This window comes from Cottoperca gobio, chromosome 14 (genome assembly GCF_900634415.1).
Source record: "Cottoperca gobio chromosome 14, fCotGob3.1, whole genome shotgun sequence".
In the NCBI taxonomy this organism is placed as follows: domain Eukaryota; kingdom Metazoa; phylum Chordata; class Actinopteri; order Perciformes; family Bovichtidae; genus Cottoperca; species Cottoperca gobio.
In genome coordinates, this window is record NC_041368.1 from 17027002 (window position 1) to 17047081 (window position 20080).

At 40.8% G+C, this 20080-nt stretch overlaps 1 protein-coding gene across 2 annotated transcripts; it reads left to right on the forward strand.

Moving 5' to 3' along the window:
• Positions 1-1089: 1089 nt before the first annotated feature.
• Positions 1090-4451, forward strand: plac8l1 (PLAC8 like 1). Of its 2 annotated transcripts, none has more exons than XM_029447895.1 (5): positions 1090-1280; positions 1631-1899; positions 2595-2827; positions 2954-3090; positions 3928-4451. In XM_029447895.1, exons 2-5 carry the CDS (start codon positions 1874-1876, stop codon positions 4057-4059), a joined length of 528 nt encoding a protein of 175 aa, XP_029303755.1. In that variant the 5' UTR covers positions 1090-1280; positions 1631-1873; the 3' UTR covers positions 4060-4451. The 2 variants fall into 2 exon arrangements, with proteins under 2 accessions (XP_029303755.1, XP_029303754.1); XM_029447894.1 differs by having other exon boundaries at positions 1701-1899.
• The last annotated feature ends 15629 nt before the right edge of the window (positions 4452-20080 follow it).

The window sequence follows — 20080 nt, forward strand, 5'->3', positions numbered from 1 at the left end:
TGTGAGGGGTTAGAGCCTATGTTGTATTATTTCAGCATTTAAGACACCTACAGGCTAAATGTATTGGTGAATTGGAGTGGGGGTATGCAAAGGAGATGGAATGAGAAAAACTCCTTCAGTTGACTGAATAAATACAATATTATACAAACTATTCGGGTCAAAATACTCGAGAAAAAGTTCAACATTTATGGGAGATTATTCTCTTTCTTGCTGAAACTACTCACGTGCTTAATGTTTTGCTGTTACCTCCAGCCGCTAACTTAGCTTAGCATAGTGACTGGAAACGGACAAACGGCTAACAAGACACGGTCCAGAGGTAACAAAAATCTGCCTACCAGCATTTCTGAAGCATGATAATTAACACACTGTATGTAGTTTGTTTAATAAGGCAAAAACCGAATCGTTAAAAACAAAAAACCCGCCCTTTTTCGAGAGGCATCTTGGTCGGACTCGAGATTTTCCCGGTGCTTCTGCTGGTTGCCTGGCAACTGGTCCCGGCCATGAAACAATCTAGTAGCGTCCGGTAGGAAAACAAATAAGCGTTGATGGTTTATTGAAAAAAAGGGATTGTTGTGTTGGAGCTTAACTTGCAAGTAAGTGAATCCATCCACACCTCATGTTTCAGTACGGTTTAACAGGCTGACACAAATGATTCATAGTGACATTTTCAGTAACAATGTAGCTACCATTTTTATTTGTATTGTAGCACAAACAATACTGTAATCATATCTGTGCCAGTTCTCTGCTTCAAATGCTTTTGGGAATAAAATCAATAAACAAAAATCAAATGCAAATTGGCTACATTTTCAGAAAAGCATTCCTTTTTAGATCCCATACAACTGTAATGTTTTATTGTGCTACTTTCTGTGATGCATACTAAGAATGAATGTTCCTCGTACATTTTCATCATCCTTAGAAGAAGTGAAAAAGCTTCCACGTGTTTTCTACATGTACTAAATGTTTCTGTCAAAGAGCCAGAGGAAACTGTCTTAGCCTCCAAATCTACAAGTTTCACTACATGTCCTTCCATCACGTACAACTCCCCCACTTCTCTCTTTCTGTCACACACACACACACACACACACACACACACACACACACACACACACACTATACCACTATACATCAGTTTAAATTTAAAGGTCAAACGTCAGAGAACAGGAAATGCATGAATTCAGTCACGTCCCTCTGAATATGTACCAGTAGTACTTGTTTGGATCTAAAAGGCATCTTTCACTTCACTGCTGTTCACTGCATGAGTCTGTGTTTCTGCTTTAAAGGTAGGTGAACCGTACGTCTTTTTTAAATACATCAGTTTAATGGAAACAATAAACGTCTTTGAATGTCAAACTGAATGAGATATAGCTTATTATTGACATCCATAATGTTGCCATAAATGTGTTTGTCTTTACTTATGTTTTCCTATTTGTGCACATTTTAGATATTCAATGTATCTCTGGTATGCTCTAAGTAATCATGTTAGTAAATAATAAAATGTTTCAAGATTTCATCCTGTTCTGACCTGCTGGTTTGTTTGTGTTAAGTGTCTGAATGCTTTTCACATCTGATTATTTTATGCCAGATATTCATGTTCTTGCACCCTGATGTGTATCTGCCCTCTCGGCATTAGCTGTATTAGCGGGGGGGAGCAGTAAAGTCCCAGAGAGAAGACAACTACAAGACTTATCTCTGTCACACAGCTTCTGGCCGAGCCATAGGACTGCTCGTTTATCTGCTCCGACACACACCCTCTCGCTGGGGAAGTGTCACTCCGCACCCCCCTCCGCCTCCTCATTCCTGCTGACTCCCTGCTCACCCTCTCCTCTCTCGCCTCCTCGCCTCACCCCTCTCTGAATGCCAGCAGCTTCTAGTCATGGAGCAGACGACAGTCACACATCAGTAAGTGTATTTGGTTTGCTTTTTTGTCTCTACCAGCACACAGTGTTGTCACCACTGAACACAATGGATACACAGCAAACAGCTCACTTAACTTAATCTTTTTTTTTTCTTCCTCTGTGTTTCCTCTTAATCCTTTTCTTCTTCTATGTCTCTATGTTGGTAATACAAATAAAACAGGAAGATTTCTTAAGTCTATTCTTTCTACACACTTTAACTTTGAGCCTTCACTAAAATGTGCAATGATTAAAGTGTTGCTTTAAGGCCTTAATCACTTGAATGCAAGAATAAATGATGTATCACTTACTGTGGAAGGATAATATTAGTGGGATATTAGTGTAATTGTAGTGGCGTGCTCCTAAACGTTTGTAGAAGTACAGCCGAGTACAAACAATGCTGCTCTAGGAAAATGAAATTAGCTGAATTAATAATAATAATAATAATAATAATAAATTGTATTTATAAAGCGCCTTTCAAAGCTAAAAGCAATCTCAAGGCGCTAATGCCAGCTTATTAAGGAGTCTTGTGATTAATTCATTACATTTCTGCTTACAGGAAAGCATAAAAGTGTAATTTTCTAATTTGAGACTGGTTTAATATTACGCCCGTAGTTTAGTATCAGTTAAAGGCTTGACACGCCACGGTGAATTTATCAACCATCTATCTAAACACGGATGCATGAACAAATCTAATTTCAGACCAAGACTGTCAGTCGACAAAGCCTCAGCATCAGCGCTTCAAGAGGAGGAAGTGGGGGGCTTCACCACAGGAACTGAAGATGACTTGGGGTCAAACACCGCCATTGCATCGACAGACCCAGTACTCACACAGCCCGGCCTCGGCATCACCACGACAACCATAACCACCGTCACACAGACGGGAGGAGGCTGGAGCACAGGCCTGTTGGACGTCTGCGGAGACAAGACTACATGTAATATTAAAACACGCAAACTGTACTCTCATATTCGCAGGGCTCTCACACACCAGAACTTTACAACTCTCTTATTCATCATCACATCACTCACGAACACACATTTGTGCCACCCTGTGCTTGCAGGTGTTCTGGGCGCTCTGGTGCCGTGCTGTTTAGACCTGAGTTTAGCGCACCAGTATGGCGAGTGTATTTGCATGCCTCTGCTACCAGGATCCACTTTTGCCATGCGAGTTGGAATTAGGGAGCGGTACAAGATACGGGTAAGTGTGTGTGTGTGTGTGTGTGTGTACTCAAATGAATGTTATCAACCCATTTAATAGCCAAAATCAGTTGTAATCACTACAATTCTGATAGTTCAGACAAGACAAACTGCTCCTGCCCACATGTTGAGAAAGTAAAAGTGAAACTTTATGGTCCTAGTTTTAAATTAATACAAAAGTTGTCCATACACCCAACTCACTTTCCTTTAGAACTTTGTGGATCTTTACACTATGGTTCCTGACTTCCTCCTTTACTCTTGTCATAATTACTACTGCCACTATAGGTCTGCGTGGTCTTGTATTCGCTCGGTGATCAACCATGTGAATAGATGATGACAGCCTTCTGTATCTTCTAGTAGGTGGAGCAGGCCGCTTCCAACCTTTATCTAGAAGGCTGATAACGCCCATTCAATCGGATGATAACATCCAAAGTGGGTGGCAAAAGCATATTTGTCATTGGCAAGTAGTGTTGTTAGAGCGTCCTTGAACACATCAACAGGTAGACTTACAAAATGGTGTTATTACGCCACAGTTAATGGAAAACCAATAGCTAAGAGGAAAGTGATTCAACAAGATTGCTGAAGGCACTCAAATGTTCACATCACGTCGTGAGAGCGAATTCCTGTGTTTATGTTTTTCTTTTCATGTCTATGTACCTCATGGTTCTGGACGTGTTCCTGCTGCGTCGTCGTGTCTGCACGTGTGCTTCTTCTGTTTGTCTTTGCATGTGTGTGTGTGTGTGTGTGTGTGTGTGTGTGTGTGTGTGTGTGTGTGTGTGTGTGTGTGTGTGTGTGTGTGTGTGTGTGTGCGCGCGCCTGTCCGCATGTTTATCCACAGGGCAGCGTGTGTGAGGACTGGACCACAGTGTGTTGCTGTTACTCTCTGGCTGTATGTCAGATGATAAGAGAGATGAAGAGGAGGATGAAGACACAGACCTATCACGTGTCCACTGCCCTCGAAAGCTCCTGAAGAAACTCTAGAAAGTAAATGAGGCCTGTCCTCTTACACTGCAAGAGAGACTGGAGATTACTGGTACTGTATGAATAGTGCAAAGAAGCAATAAGCTTTTAACTGCCTCCGGGGATGCCTTGGACAATAAATCAAGCCGAACATTCAAAGAAGACCGAGAAGGATGAACTTTATTTAATGGCATACACAGCAAAAATAATAAGAGCTGTAAAGTCCCAATTAAGTGTGTAGGGCTTTAAAAGGCCTTTGAGGTTTTCAGATTGTAACTGAGACCTACCTATTAAACTGATGTTGGGCCTCTCCTTAGAGAGGATATTATGAATAAACTCGGTAATATTATTCAGTTTTTCTTGCAAAAGCAAGAACTCCTCGGCTACATTTTGAGTTGGGTGGCAAGACACGTTTATTTTTGTTTCTGTCGCTGTCACGCTCATCTGGCACAACTCTCAGCCAGACACCAGAACATTTAAAGAAACCTCCCAACTTTCTTTATTCTGAATATGTTTATATGCATGCAATTAATTATATCTTAACCCCCCAAAAAAGGCATCACTCAAGCTACTGAAACTGAAGTATTGAACTGAAGCATACAGCGATGATCAAAGTCATTAAACCCAGTTCAATACATATTGTTGGACATTTTGATTCTTTGAGGCGTGATAACATCATTGACACATTTCTATACATGTTCCCAGTCACTACTTAAATCCAGGCATAAATCAGAAGGAATCAGCCTCAGAAACCTGTGTCCACCCTAACGTAATGGTGTAAATGTTTGTTTATGCTGCTCAAAACAATGAAAATGTTTATAAAAGAAAACTCTGGAGCAACGTATATTTCCCAAAACCATGTCCCATGTGCTCTGGATATTCAACAGGGATCATTTCTTTGACAGAAAGTGGTACAAATGAAGCGAGAAAAGTGAATTGGGTGAACCGGCCCTTTAAATTTTGTCTCGTATTCCGAAGGTCACCAGACACCTCTCAGTCCCTCTCAGACATGAAGGGGAGATGAAGAGGTTTGAAACGTAGAAGCTTCTAGACCTCGAGCCACAAATTGTGACTTTTTTTTGGGATAATATCTTCAAATCAGACTAATAAAACTCATTTTCAGCGTCACATTTAAATCTAAATCCAAGTAAAGCCGGAGAAGCACAGAGAAGCCTACTCAGCTCGCTTTGATATTAGCAGTCGTTTGGTTTCTTAAGTAAAACTCGATGGTTTTGAGAGTTGTTTTATTGATCTCAGAGCGTGCCAGTCCATTCAGTATGCAGAACCACTTGTCTGATTACCCGGAAAAAACAGTCCACAGCGTATCTCTGATTACAGTCAACAGTTCAAATATAAAGGCCATTTCCATATTTCTGACATTCTTTCTGTTCCTTAGTTCACCTCAGGCATTCAATAATATTATTAATCCAGTCCTGATTGCTCTGTTTCCCTGAACCCAAAATGCCAACCAGTGAGAACAGATGTGGAAAATGTTATTTCTACACAATGCAAACGGATCCTCAAAGGGCAAATATGTAATTTGTTAACTCTTACGGATGTGGTCCCCTACCTGGCAGCTGCTTCAAATGAAAAGGAGGGGAAATGGAGAAAATGGGTTTGCTGAGGAGAGATGTGAATAATGCAATTATTTCAGTTTATAGTCCGTGCACCGTACAATTGAACACAGCGGTGCTCATGCTATTTCTTCCCTTTTAAATGCTTTAGTGAGAATATAGTCATTTGCTTTGAATTATGGGGGATTCCACCTACTGGTTTATGTCACACTGTGGACATTTTTGAATTCACACAAATAACAGCCCCCGCTGTGTTACCCTGCACATCAAAGAAACTTCAAGCAAACAAATTAACATTCCCAGCTGAAAAAAACATGTTTAAAATAATATTTTCATAGACTAAAATATAACGTACCGGCCCAAATCAGTAACACTACCCAGTATATGCTAAAACAGAAGTTGTTGTTTGCAAGATTGTAAAGTTCTGTTGCCCTTTTTTCAGGTCCTCGCTTGCGTGTTAAAGCAGAAATACGTTTATGGAAGTTTCATGACAGCTGTGACGTACAGCGGTAATAAAGTCTGCGATATCTTACCGATGTCTGCATTAGGCTCCAGTGTTTCCTGAGTCGCACTGAATGGATAAATCTTCCTGCAGCTCCACTGCTGTTTGCCTACTGGGGGTTGTTAGTGGGCTGATCTGCCTCGAGCAGAGCTGCCTTCAGGCAACTTGGTAGCATCTTTCCCTCCCTGACCAAATGTTATTGCTTCAGCATCAATAGCTTTAAGGGTGTATTTGATTTGCAAAGCAAATATATTTCCAATTTACCAACCCAATTTAAAATGCCCTACACGCTCTTTCAAACTTTATATCTATATTTACATAATTTTTTTTTTATTAAACTGCTCCTTCCAAATTAGTGGCTGCCATTACAAGGGGCGTTTAACTATTCTCCCAAGCTCCCATAAAAGTCTGTTTTTCCCTTCCTAAGCAATACAGAATGCATGATGTATGCCCAGTAAGCACCTGTGTTTTACTTTTAAAAGGTCAGTTCATACAATTATTTTTTTTAATTTGGGGTGAACTGACCCTTTAATTATGTCACTTGTGTGATTTACTGCTATTTCATGGAAGAAAACTCAACATAACAAATGAATGAACGTTCACATCATGTGCTTCCAGTTCACACCTTGTACATTTAGTGTATCACCACACACACTTACTGCAGCCTGGCCTTACGTCATCTCTACCAGATACACCTCCACGCCTGAACCATTAGGGGGCAGTGTTGCCCCGGATCTGGACCCCTGTTGTCTTTTTTTCTATTCCCACAGCTGCTCAGTCTTAAGTGCTGATCTGAGGTCAGAGTTGGGATTTCCACAGCAGTAGTAGAGGTCACGATTTGGAACAGTGAAGCTCATACTTAGTCAGCAGCCGGACAGGGACCATAAAGCATCTCTGCTCATGTTCTTTCCTGCTGTTTCAGCATGAAGACGACTATCCCCACAGATGCATCAGGTGGAGAGTACAGGATGTTATCGACAGCGGCCCCCTCGGGGAGCCATGTTTGTGTGGGTGTGGAAATGTGTGTGATCTATGCGGATGTATCCAGGAAGGCTCTTCCCATGATTGTGCCCGTTGCGGACTGTTACTGGCACAGAGAAAGCGCCAGTAAACAAATAAAATACAAAACACAGCACAAGGGGAAACTAGATCGTACCCTCCCGAGCTGCACACGTGACTGAATAACAACCAGCTGAAGGTGGAGTGTTTGTGCTTCCCCGAACTACACACTGACATTTCTGAAATGGATTTTTAATGCATTTCACTTCTCTCTTCCTTCCTTTCCCCGCCGTCTCTCTCCCTCCCGCATGCATTTCCTCTCGATCGTCTTTTCATTCTTGCCTTCCCTCCACCCCCTCCCCTCAGTAATCTCATGTCGTCTCCCCCCTTCACCTTGTCCTCCTTTATTTATTTATCTTCTTTCTGACTCCTCCTTGTGTGTGTGTGTGTGTGTGTGTGTGTGTGTGTGTTGTGAGAGCGAGGTGTGTAGAGACCTGCTAAGCTGGAGCAGTCGTCCCCCTGCTAATACTTCTATCCAGGACAACAAGCATCACCTGGGGTTTACATAACACACACTTCCTCACACTCTCTCTTCGTATTACTTTACTTTCTGATACTCTTTTGTTTCATCCTTGCCCTTCCTATGTCTCTCTCTGTTTTTCATTCTGTCTTTCTCTCACACACATCATCCTCATGCAGGGAGGGGGACATTGAGCTGCTGGTTAGCCTGCGGCTAGAAGCCTTGGCAGTTTGTACAGGACCCTGTGTGCTCTGCGACTGAGAGTTGTTTTGGGTTGTGTGTTTGTGTGTGATGATGGAAGCTTGGAATTTGTTGGCACCGCTCCACTCCTCAGGCTAAGCAGGCGGTTTTATAGATTTTTCTTCCCAAAGACAGACAGACAGACTCATTGTAGGAATGATTTTAAAACCGCTGTCATACACAGGGATTATAATACTAGAGATGTTCCTGCTTTTGTGGCTTTTGTTCCTCAGCAGGATTATATTACACCCTGCTAAAGAATTTATCCTTAAATTCCTTGGATGACAAGAAAAGGGGAGGATAATTATTTTCACGGTGTAAACTGTGTGTCCTTTGAGGTCATTAAAACGTGGCAGTCGCCAGAACTAGAACACATGGCAGATGGCTTTCTTTTCCTCTAGCATTCATTTAAATAAACAAATATGGGCAATGTTTACTATTTTGTCATGGTTCATACTGAATTATGTGGTTGTATTTTAGAAAAATGTATGTTCTGAAAACATCAATACCTGACATATAACGGTAGTTGCAAATGAGTTTTGGTCACATTTTACAATTTGTACATTGCACTTATATTTAACGAAGCAGTAACACCAAATTTGACTTCAAAGGAGGTTTTTATGTGACCACATTTATAAGTGAGCTGAAGCAATAGGAGGCAAGAAAAAAAAAGGTCAAAAGGTTTAAAAGGTTTCTTGCAGAATAAAATCATAATTAATGTGCAGAGAGTGCAGCCTCAAAAGCCATTTAACACAGTAAAATAAACACATTTGCAAGGAGGATCAGGACAAATAATAATAAATAAAAGATAATCATCAGGATTATTTCTTAACGCCACAAAAGCACAACCTCACAACTAGCCACGGAAACATTTCTCCGTTTCTATAACTGGTGTTCAAGGACATTTTAAAGTGGAGAGTGGCAAGACAATTAAGGGCCAAACTGTGAGTGTTAAAAACCTCTATTAAAAACACTTGATTTTTAAGGGTGTTCAAATAGAAACGTACAGAATGAAGGAAGAAGGCGGTTAATTCAGCTATTTTCTTGATTTATTCTCGCCCTCCTGCATAGATTCTATCAACACGCTCATACGTACCAGGATAATGCTTTACACAAGTCTCGCTATTTATGTAGAGGTGTAACTTTCACCATTTCTTTGAGCCCCTGTGGAGTTCAAATACAGAAGCCCAAGCACTTTCACTACCACTGGCTTTTTGATTCTTCCTCTTGCAAAAACATGCATCATGATGATTCTAAAAGGACGGGTCCTTGATTCCTCCCTGCGGGCTTGGAGGACCAATATTGCTTGATGTCTGTGAGGTGGAACTGGTCCTAAACGTCCAACAGAAAACCTGAAGGGATACACACTCCCTTTGAAGGTGTCACGGTGGCTTTTTCTTCTGATAACTTCAAAGAGAATGTTTAAGCCAGAAGGACTTTTTGGCATTTCACTGTGCAATGAGAAATCTTAATGGCAGAATCTTACGTATGTGGCCCCTTTGACCCCGGGGCCTCTGCTCCGTGCCTGGTAGGCCTGTTCAGAAATCCATCTGTGGACGTGAGGGACGCAAACCTGAACCCATGAGCAATGAAAAACAATTATGTGAATATGTGACAGCGTCTGTCAGCTGTGATGTTTCTGATTGTTCTACACATAATGGCCAAACAACTTCAAACATTTTCGGGAGCCAGGTAGATGTTTGCGTATTCCTAGCTGATACACACGCTGCTAAACAATTCAAAAAATGTTTTTTTTATATCCCTTCAAGCCTCCACAGACACCAAATGTTTGTATATTTAAAGTGTTTAAATCCTCATTAACTTTTGCAACACAACATGTGTTCTTCCTGGGGTCAACACAGTTTACATGGTGACAATACAGAAAAATACATTCACACTGCTCATCACAATACACTGATGACACTTATGACATCATAATGCACGTCTACTATGAAAAGAAAACAATAGCAATGGACGCAATTTCAATAATACAAAAGAAATAGACTGTTTCAAACTGAATCTGTTATGATCTAACGGATAAATACATCCACTTAACATAGAATGCGCATGAAACGCGTGCACACTAAGGAATACTTATTAACTACTCAAGTTTCTTCTGAAGTAATGCTCTTATAGCGTTTAAAAAAACAAACATATTTATCATTTTGTTGCGTCATATGATTTGCGAGTGAATTCCATCCTTGCATCGCTCTGTATATCAGTGTACGTTGAACTGATGTGGTAAATAAAACAACCTGCAGCAGCGTGCCTTGTTGAATAATTGTGTGAATATTTATTTTTTCACTTCAAACCAAGTGAGAAATTCATGCGTTTTCAGTAACACTTCCCATAAAGAGCTACACTTGGCGCTTTATTCTGTAATCACAATTTCTTTTTAAAATCTGTGAACTACATTTCTTCCTCCATTCCTCAAGGACCAATAGTTTTTTTGCTCTATGAAGATAGTGGAAAATCCCACACACAGATGAGGTTATGACTGAAATTGTCCTCGAGGCAAATGCAGGCCCAACTCCTTTTATACATCATATATTTTTAGGGTTTTTCAATAGGTCATTTTGTCTCATGCACGTAATCTTTTACAACCAAACACTATTTTTCAAATAACCTTTTTGCGAATTTAATGTAAAAATTATTCTGCAGTGTACGGCAGCTTCTTTGGGGATTTTTTTTTAATCATAATTATTTTCAAATGTTTCAAATATTTTTGACATTTGCATAACAAACAGAACCCAGAACACCCCCCCCCCCCCAACCTCATCTAATGAAAAAAAAAAAAAAAAGATTCATTATGACTCGAAAAATATTTTGTTGCTCCATATAACACAGCCCAGAATGGAAGAAACTGTCATTGCAGACGCGCCCTAGCATTGTCCCAGGAGATTTACTTCTCATTATCCACTTTATTTACTGCTGGCTGACGTGACATAGGAGGGTCGATGGTATGCAGCTCTGACAGAATGCTGCTTCTCTTTAAGCTCTGATGCTTCTATCCTGTAATATCTCTGCACACTCAGTTGGCAACAGTGGAGGAACGCTCGCTGGAAAAAGGTCAAATGTGCTGCACTGACTTGGATAAAAAAAACGATCTGTCAGTCAACATGTAGTCCAGGACATACGCGATGGAAAGTGACATCTTACATCAGAAAACATGTCATCTTAACATAATGTTATGCATGTGATTGAGTTCCCTGATAAAAACAGTAAACAATCTTTATTATGAATTATTTTATATTTCCTTGCCTGCCTACTTGTCAATCTCACACTCTTCTTATTTATGTTACGCCTTTGGTTTTTCATGCAAATATATATTCCACATTATCCGTAAGTTACATCATGGACGTAGTCTTAGTCAATAATTCAGTTTCTGCACATCATCTTCAGAAAACTCCTACAGGCCATTTTCAATCTCTCATGTCATCTCGTGTCACATTAGTTTTCCTGTACTGCATGTCTTCTATATGTCTCTCCATGCCTCTAATGTCATGTGTGTGTGTGTGTGTGTGTGTGTGTGTGTGTGTGCGTGTGTGTGTGTGTGTGTGTGTGTGTGTGTGTGTGTGTGTGTGTGTGTGTATAGGGTGCCTCCTAGATGACATGACATGAAGGGTTACAGGCTGGCATGTGTTGCATAATGCTTTTATCTCTGCGACGCATGCGCTTCTACAGTCCTGCCATTGATGTAGGTGTTCTTTCATCTGGCAACTCAAAAGTGTGTGTGTTTGTGTGTGTGTGTGTGTGTGTGTGTGTGTGTGTGTGTGTGTGTGTGTGTGTGTGTGTAATTACTACATGTCAAAATTCTGCAGTGCCTTAGTAAGTGTGGAAAATGTGTAGGTGTGTGCTGTGAAGGCAGTTGAAATGGTGCGGAGAGGAAAAGAGTGTGAGAACGAATGATGCAAAGTCTTTGGGATTCATCTCCTTCTCCATCCTCTATCCTTCTCCACACTCCCTCCCTCGCTCCACACGTCCTCCCCTCCCTCGTTCCTCCCATGCTAGATTTGTGAGGCAGCTTCAGATGTCGTCCAGAGACATTTCTCATCTTAACTACAAACATATCAGCTGGAGAACACTGATGATTAAACTGTAAAAGACTCCGACTCTTCCACGTCTGCAACTGCTGGCATGATAATTATAGCAGAGTGATAAAGAATCTACACTATAATAGCCTCCAACACATTTGTTAATTCAATTGGTTACACACATGAGTGCTTTGAAAATATGAGTGTGTTGATTTGGTGATGTATGGTTTTCCTTCTGCAAATAACTGTCCCATATGACAAAAACTAATCATTGTCTGTCATTCCCATTGTATGTCACTCAGGATTAAACACCAGCAAGCGTAGGTGTAAATGTATCTATCAAGGAAAGCCTATTCTTAGTCATATTAATAGGTGGTGTTCTTTTTAATATTTTTAATATCAGGCTACTTGTGTCAAATTTAACATTTGGCTCTTTAGTCTTTTCAAATGGGCCCATTTGTGTTCATATTTTTGAGTTACCAAACAGTAAGGAATAGTTCAGCATTGTGCTTAGAGTTAGGTGAGAACATAAGGTAAGGTAACAAAATCAACAAACAAAAAGTTTAAGATTGTTAAAATGTGTACAAACAACAATTTCACTTAATAATCCATTAATAAATCCTGAATAACTTTGTATAATATCGAGCCCCAGAATCTATCTTATTCCCAATACAAAATTTGAGGAACTGTTACGTTGCCTTTTCACAGCACATTTTCCTTATTTTAATTTAACTCCCCCTCCCTCCCCCAAAAAAGAAAAGAAAACGGCCTCTAGTGGCCATCAGAGGTACTTCTTAAAGCACTTCTACATCAACCGCAACATTCAGCTGTGGTGGTTTCTGCTTGTGGTTCACGCTTGTCTGTGTATTTGGGCCGTTATTGTCAGCTCACACATGACTTGATTTCAAGCCAGTTTTACAGATCTAATTACGTGCATTGCAAAATAAATGAGGGGAAGTGGAACTACACAATGGATATGTTTACATGCGCATCATAATCAGATTATGGCCAATAATCAGAGCAAGGCATCACTCCAATTAGGATGTTTACATGGTTTAGACTGTTCCATTAATATTCCTGTTTCCATGCTAGGGGACTGAGGTTAATGACTGAAGACGTTTCCTCCACACAATGTATAAACGTCACAGTCTCTCGACGCTACTCAACTGCAAATCTAATGTTTCTCCCATGATGCCACAGTGGTATAACCTTGTGGCTACAATCATGAATAATGAGCTGTTCTTTTTTAGCAATGGCTTCAACATAGTGGGACATGTACAAAGATGTCTTTTCAGAGAAAATAGCACATAGCCCCACTGGAAGCACAGAGTGTCAGTTTGCAGCCTTGAGAGTGTTAATAAACAAACAATGTAAGTGACATAAATGTCCTAGAAAACAGATCATCTATTGAGTTACATTTATTTTCATCTTGTGCATTTCACAAAATGTCTTTAAATGTTGGTCATATTTGATTACAGTACCCTTTAACTCAGGGGTGGGGAACCTCCGGCCTTCGAGGTAATTCGTAAAACGCACGCAAATAAAATCCACTAGAAAAAAAAACTAGACTGCAATATTTTAAACGGGCGACTGACTGTTTTTCCTGGTCAAGGTCAGGGTCCTTGAAACGCAGCGGAACGTGTCATCACGTGGTCACGTCATGTCAAAAAACTTCAATATTAAACAAGACTGTTGACATCAGTGAACGCAGCATGGCGAGTGTAAACAAGAGAAAGGTGGATGCGGAATGTCGGACTTTTCATGAGAAATGGACGAACGATTACTTCTTTGAGGAAGTAAAAGGCCAGTGTGTCTAGTTTGTGTGGACGTACTTGCGGTGATGAAAAATAATCTTGAGCGTCATTACAGCACGAAACATGGCGAACTGCATGAGCTGAAAGGATAATGGCGTTTGGATAAAGTTAACGCTCTTCGGTGGAGTTTGGCCCAACAAGCAGTTCTCTGCAGAGCGTAACATACAAACATGGAGAGATAGAGAGGTAGACCACCACACCAAGAACCGACTGTTCCACCACTGCTGTGCAATTATCACTGCCATGTGCAATACTCACTTTATGTTCTATCAACCACTTGATACTTATATTGTTTTTTATTCTATTTAATTATTGTGTACTGCCTTTTTACTTCATATGTTCTTTTGCTGTGACAAGATAAATGCCCCCGTTGTGGGACTAATACAGGTTTAATGATGAAACAGATACATGGATACAAAAGTTACTTTTTTGCATTTAGCATAACAGAAAGGTGAAATGAATGGGCTGTGTCTTTAAACATGTTTGCAGAGGTTATGAGTTCAATAATTAGTACGGCCCTCGAAGGATGTTGTAAAAAATAAAATGGCCTTTGATAGTACATTCTGACATCCGAGAATGCTTCTCAAGGTTCAAGTGGCCCATTCAACCATTGCTTTATATTTGCTGATGTGGATTTTCCTGATCAAATTTTTCACACAAAGTGATGAAACTAAATTCACTGCATCTTCAGGGATTTTCCTAGAATTACCATGAGAGTAAACTGAAGGCTGCCTATTTTGTGTTTTTCAGAATAATGTCCTTAATAATTTCCTCTGGGATTACAACTGGAACATTAGTCAATTGGCTTCCATGTCCAAAACATAAAAAAAAAATTAATTAGCAACAAATAAAGTGCCTATGCATGTCTATATGCACACACACGCACACGCACACGCACACAGCACACAGCACAAAAAGAAGACATGCATGGTGCCAAATGCACTAGATTTCAATCTAATAAACAATAGAATAAAACATCAAAACAGGAAGTAGCTCTGTGGAGCTCATTAAGACATACATACACACACACACACACACACACACACACACACACACACACACACACACACACACACACACACATCTACAGATGACAGATGGACGATGGCTTAATTCAAAGACTTCCAACAATAAAGTAAATGTCACAGTGTGTGTGTGTGTGTGTGTATGTGTGTGTGTGTGTGTGTGTGTGTGTGTGTGTGTGTGTGTGTGTGTGTGTGTGTATATGTGTGTGTGTGTGTGTGTGTGTGTGTGTGTGTGTGTGTGTGTGTGTGTGTACACTCTTTTGTCTTTCCAAATTTGAATATTTATATATAACAGGATCTCTCCACCAAGGAACTGTTTGAGAATCAGTCATTACATTAAACCTGCCTACTGACGGAAGCTAAAGCGTTCCACCACTTATCTTTGTGGGGTTGAGTTTTCTTCTCACCACCTGCATAATACACATGAACTGATTAATCCTTGAAAATTATAGAAATGTGTGCTTGTGTGAGAGAGAGTTAAAAGACCTCTAGTGTGTGTGTGTGTGTGTGTGTGTGTGTGTGTGTGTGTGTGTGTGTGTGTGTGTGTGTGTATATGCATGCTTATCACAGTTGTCACTTGGGGATTTGACCAGAGAATTCCCCTCACAGGTTGGTGGGTTACTGCTGTTGTTCACCTGTACACATCCCTCTCTCAGCCCATGTGCCTCAAAACGATCTGAAATGATATAGCGTGTTCTTCCAGAGGTAATTACAGTGACATTATTTTAAAAGGTTGGTTCACTGGTTCAGTTGGCTGAAAGTGGTTCCAATGGCAAAGACTATTAGCTTCATATTAAGATATTAACATAATATTCCCATTGCAGAACATTGCAACAGCCAAGACAGAGGTTTCAGACGTCGGCCTGGGTCCTGACATGTCTGAAGTCTTCCAGGTTTTCTTTGCTCCCCTGCTGCATAATGCCTCCTCCAGCTTTTAAAGTTGGAATTATTGAGCCTTACAACTGATACTTCAAGCAACGTGTAAACTAATGTTGTGAAATAAATAAATACATGCTTATATTAAAGAGACAGTGTGAAGGATTTGGTGGCATCTAGTGTTACGGTTGCAGATTGCAACCAACTGAATCCCCCGTCGCTCACCCTTCCCTTTACAAGGGTAACAAAACCGTGGTAACGGCGTAGTATCTTTCAGGACCTTCACCTCGCTCAGAGGCCATCCTTACCATAACACTAGCAGAGAACCACGGTAGCCTTCAGGTAATGTAAAAACAATCTCTCTGCCACTGTTTGCTTTGACCGTTGTGAGCTGCTGTAGAAACATGGCGGTGCAAGATAGTGGACTCCGCAGAAGAGGACCCTCCGTAGATATGAAGGGCTCATTCTAGGGTAACCAAAACAAGATTCTTAGTTTCAGGTGACTATCCACAAATGAAAACATAATTATGAATATTATATTCCATTTCAGCTAATAGATCTCCCTAAATACTACATTAATCACTTTGTCAGTACTAAAGTTACAAGTATAAACTCTTCTTGTTTGGCAGATTGGATGGTCAAATCAAATTTAATGTATTTATATAGCACAATATCACAAATTATACATTTGTCTCAGTGTGCTTTACAGACTGTACATACGACACCCTCTGTCCTTAGACCCTCGCATCGCACACGGAAAAACTTCCTAAAAGAAACCCCATAATTAAAGGGGGAACAATGGAAGAAACCTCAGGGAGAGCAACTGAGGAGGGATCCCTCTCCCAGGACGAACAGACGTGCAATAGATGTCGTGTGTACAGGATAAACAACATAGTTTAAGAGGTCAGCACTGACTCCTTAGTTGCCTCTGATGCAGAACGCCTGGGAGATGTCAGGAGAGGAACAATGGAGACGTTGTGCCACGCGAAGATGATTCTGCATGAGTGAATTCTTTGATTTGTTGTTTTGGACTGTGTAAACTATTTATAACTTTGCCACCCACCTTTCAGCTTGGCCTATAAAATAAAAACTAAACTGCCTACATCGAGAGAAGAGACGGCTGTTGTGTTAGCAAGCTACCGTTTGTAGCACAGCTTTAGTTCTGCAGGTATTTAGTCCTAAATGAAAGTGTCCAGACACATTGAAATTGAAACCTAGGGAAAAGTTAAGAGATGACCAACGGGACAATTCATCCCGAGGACAACATGGATGTTTGTACCAGATTTCACTGCAATCCATCCAACTGTTGTTGAGAGCTTTCACTCAAACCACTAGTGTGGAACTCATGTGGGGAATAAAGTAGAAGCCAGGGGATCGTCATTGTCATTAGAAGTGATCTGTTATCATGAACGTCTGAACATCATTTTATGGCAATCATTCAAATACTTTCTCCAAAACCTCTGGAGATCTCCGTCTGCAGAAGAATGCTTATAAAGTGGCTAAAAACTTAATACAAATACTAACATGGAATTCATCCCCTGGGGATTTCTATTTGAGTCAACCCTCAATACCTTATTTAAAGCTCATGAATGCCTTTCAGCATCCTGAGTCTATGACCTGGATTATTTTACGTTTTAAAGTGAAGTGAGCGATGCTGATGAACAGGATGTCCTTCCCGGCCTGTCCATTAGTTTAAAGTGACCTACTTGCAAATCATGAGCTATATATATATTACTATTTGATTTTATTGTGCATGTTGTAGCTTATGCAATGTGCTGTGCTGTTGCTGTGTTCAATAACAAACATTAAGCTCATCCTCATCATGGAAAACTTTCCAGAAAAGGATCTGACTTGTCCTGATTTGACTCAGTTGACTAATGTGAGAAAAACAAAACAAAAACTACAGATAGTGTTTAACTACTGAGGCCCTGATCTCTCTGTGTGAGACGTCTAATCAAAACATAGTCTCCAGAGTGTGAACAAGTGTGGGAGACTATAAATAAACCAGAACCAAACTGCCTGTCTTTCTTCAAACACAGCCGAGGCTGGGATCGTGCAAGCGTGTCCAATCTAGAGTGCCTGGGCGATGCAAACATCTTTTGAGGATGACATGTCAGTCAAACGAACAGGAAAACAATGAAGAGCGATGAGGCATGGAGGAGACCGTTTGGTTGAGGTATCATTCAGCGCAGAGAGGACACACACACACACACACACACTCACACACGCAAAGCACTAATGCACACGCATGATAATATCTATAGTTGCATCCACAAAAGGTACTTGCATAAGTAGTGTGCATGACCATACACAGGGAAATGGACACATATTTTACCCAGTAGAGATAAACATATACATACATGTATGCCATACCATTCACACATGCAAATAGTGAAAGGATTGCTGACAAAAGTAACATCTGGAAGGGACACACAATCTGAAGGAAGTGGAGAAGAGAAGGTGAGAAAAGGCGCCGGGCCAGGTAGAAACATATAGAAGGAAGACAGACAGACAAGCAACGCAGCAAAGAAGCAAACACCTTTCAGGAGAGAGTGACTTTGAGAGATTGTTGCTACAATGAGAGCGAGGAAGTGAGGTACACAGCGGCAACAGGGATTCAATTACAGCGCATTGTTTTGACTCCCACTCCCTGGGACACCAGCAAACACCAGTCTGTCAGTGGCAAAGGGAGGGCGGGAGCAGCACGCCACAAGGTAGTGTAGTGCGTTCGTTGCACCGTACGTGTGTGTGCTATTTCAGCATGGACTAAAAGCTCTCATGGTAACGTCTGTGGTCGAGGTGAGTCCGGCCCCCCCGGCAAGAAAAGAACACCGGAAAACAGATGACAAGCTTCATCTCCCAGCCAACACCTACCACATCAGTCATCCTTTCTTCAGTACAACTGAGAGCTGTCTGAGGATAGCGAGAGACAAAGTACAGGACAGAAAAGCGACAGGGGAAACCAAGAGAATAAACGGGAAGAAAGACAGTGATAAAAATAGCAATGCAGAAACATATATAGACGAAGGCAGACAGACAAATAATTATGTAAAAGAGAGATGAGAGGGGGAAAGGAAGATGACGCCCTCAATGTGCTCTACATCCTCTTCTCAGGGTTTCATTGATAATCTGAAAGGGGGCGGAAAAGTTGACATTTCAAAGTAAACAACCGGTGGAACAATGTGTTAAAGGGAATGAGCAGGCGAAGATCAGAAGGAGAGAAGACAAGGAGAGGCCCAGAGGAACTCAGTGTGAAATCAAATGCAGGGGAAGTGAATGACAGCCTCAGTGTGTGGCGCTCCTATAGAATGTTTATGAACCTCTGTGATCTGCAACATGTGACTGCATGAGATTCTTCTTCTACTCGTTTCAAAAAAAGGTTTATGGTGACAACACTGTTTGTTTTAAAACACACAATCTTTTCTGTCTGTCTCACAATATGTACTTGCAAAATATCATTTCATGACATGACATGAACGACTGGAATAAAAGAATATGTTTGGAGACGGCTATGAAAGGATAGCTTCACTCCTTAAAGAAACAGTGTCTCAGAAACATTTCTTCTTTGTTGTTTTGCTTGCTGTAATCATTCCTCCTGTTCATGTCATTACATTAGGAGAGATTATGTCCTAATGTGCCTCCAATGTAAGCGATGGGGGACCAAATCCACACTCCTCATTCTGTGTAAAAATGTATTCAAAAGTTTATAGGAAGTGAGTTAGTTAATTATGAAGAAGTTATGAAGTAGGTCTGCAGTCCTTTTAGTACAAAATGTCCTCTTTGTGTTTCCACAATATTAATTTGCTGAGATGTGGACTATCACAATATCATCCATTTTCCCAGACTGTTCATTTACCTGCATACTAACGCTCATGTCATTTCAGACCCTGCCACTCCCTCTTGACCTGCAATAACCCCTGTTCCCCATCACCTGACCTGCTCACCTGTTCCCACTTCCTTCATTACCCTTTGCAGTATATAAACCAGCCCATTCTCACCTGTTCTTGTCTTATTTGTTCCCACTAAGTGTTCCAAGTTAACACTTATCGTCTCACTCAGAAAGTTGAAGCCTCCAATGATGTGTGCATTAGAAAGGGGTTTCTTTGGGGTTTCTTTCTTTCTTTGGTTTCTTTGGAAAGCTGTGAATCGATCCTTTAAATCTGTGTTTGTGGATTTTGCTCCGTTCTTGTTTTGAGCACCACTTTCACCAGGTGTTGTACTGATGTATACATTTCAAATTTGACTTTTTTTTTATTGTTCCCAGCTGAAACCCACCACAGTTGACGTGTAGATGTGCATACAAACGCGCACATTTATAAGTCTGTCCTTGCAGGACCACATTACCTGCTGCGTTGTGCATGACAAATGCAGCTGAATGTAGAGAATGTGGCACCAAAGGATTTGCAGTCCATTTTTCACTGGAGAGAACCATGCCAGAAATATAGAT

Coding starts and splice junctions, on each gene's coding strand:
- plac8l1 (XM_029447895.1), top strand. CDS start 1,874: ATGGAGCAGACGACAGTCACACATCA. Junction 1,900..2,594: donor CAGACGACAGTCACACATCA/GTAAGTGTATTT, acceptor ATCTAATTTCAG/ACCAAGACTGTCAGTCGACA. Junction 3,091..3,927: donor GGGAGCGGTACAAGATACGG/GTAAGTGTGTGT, acceptor GTTTATCCACAG/GGCAGCGTGTGTGAGGACTG.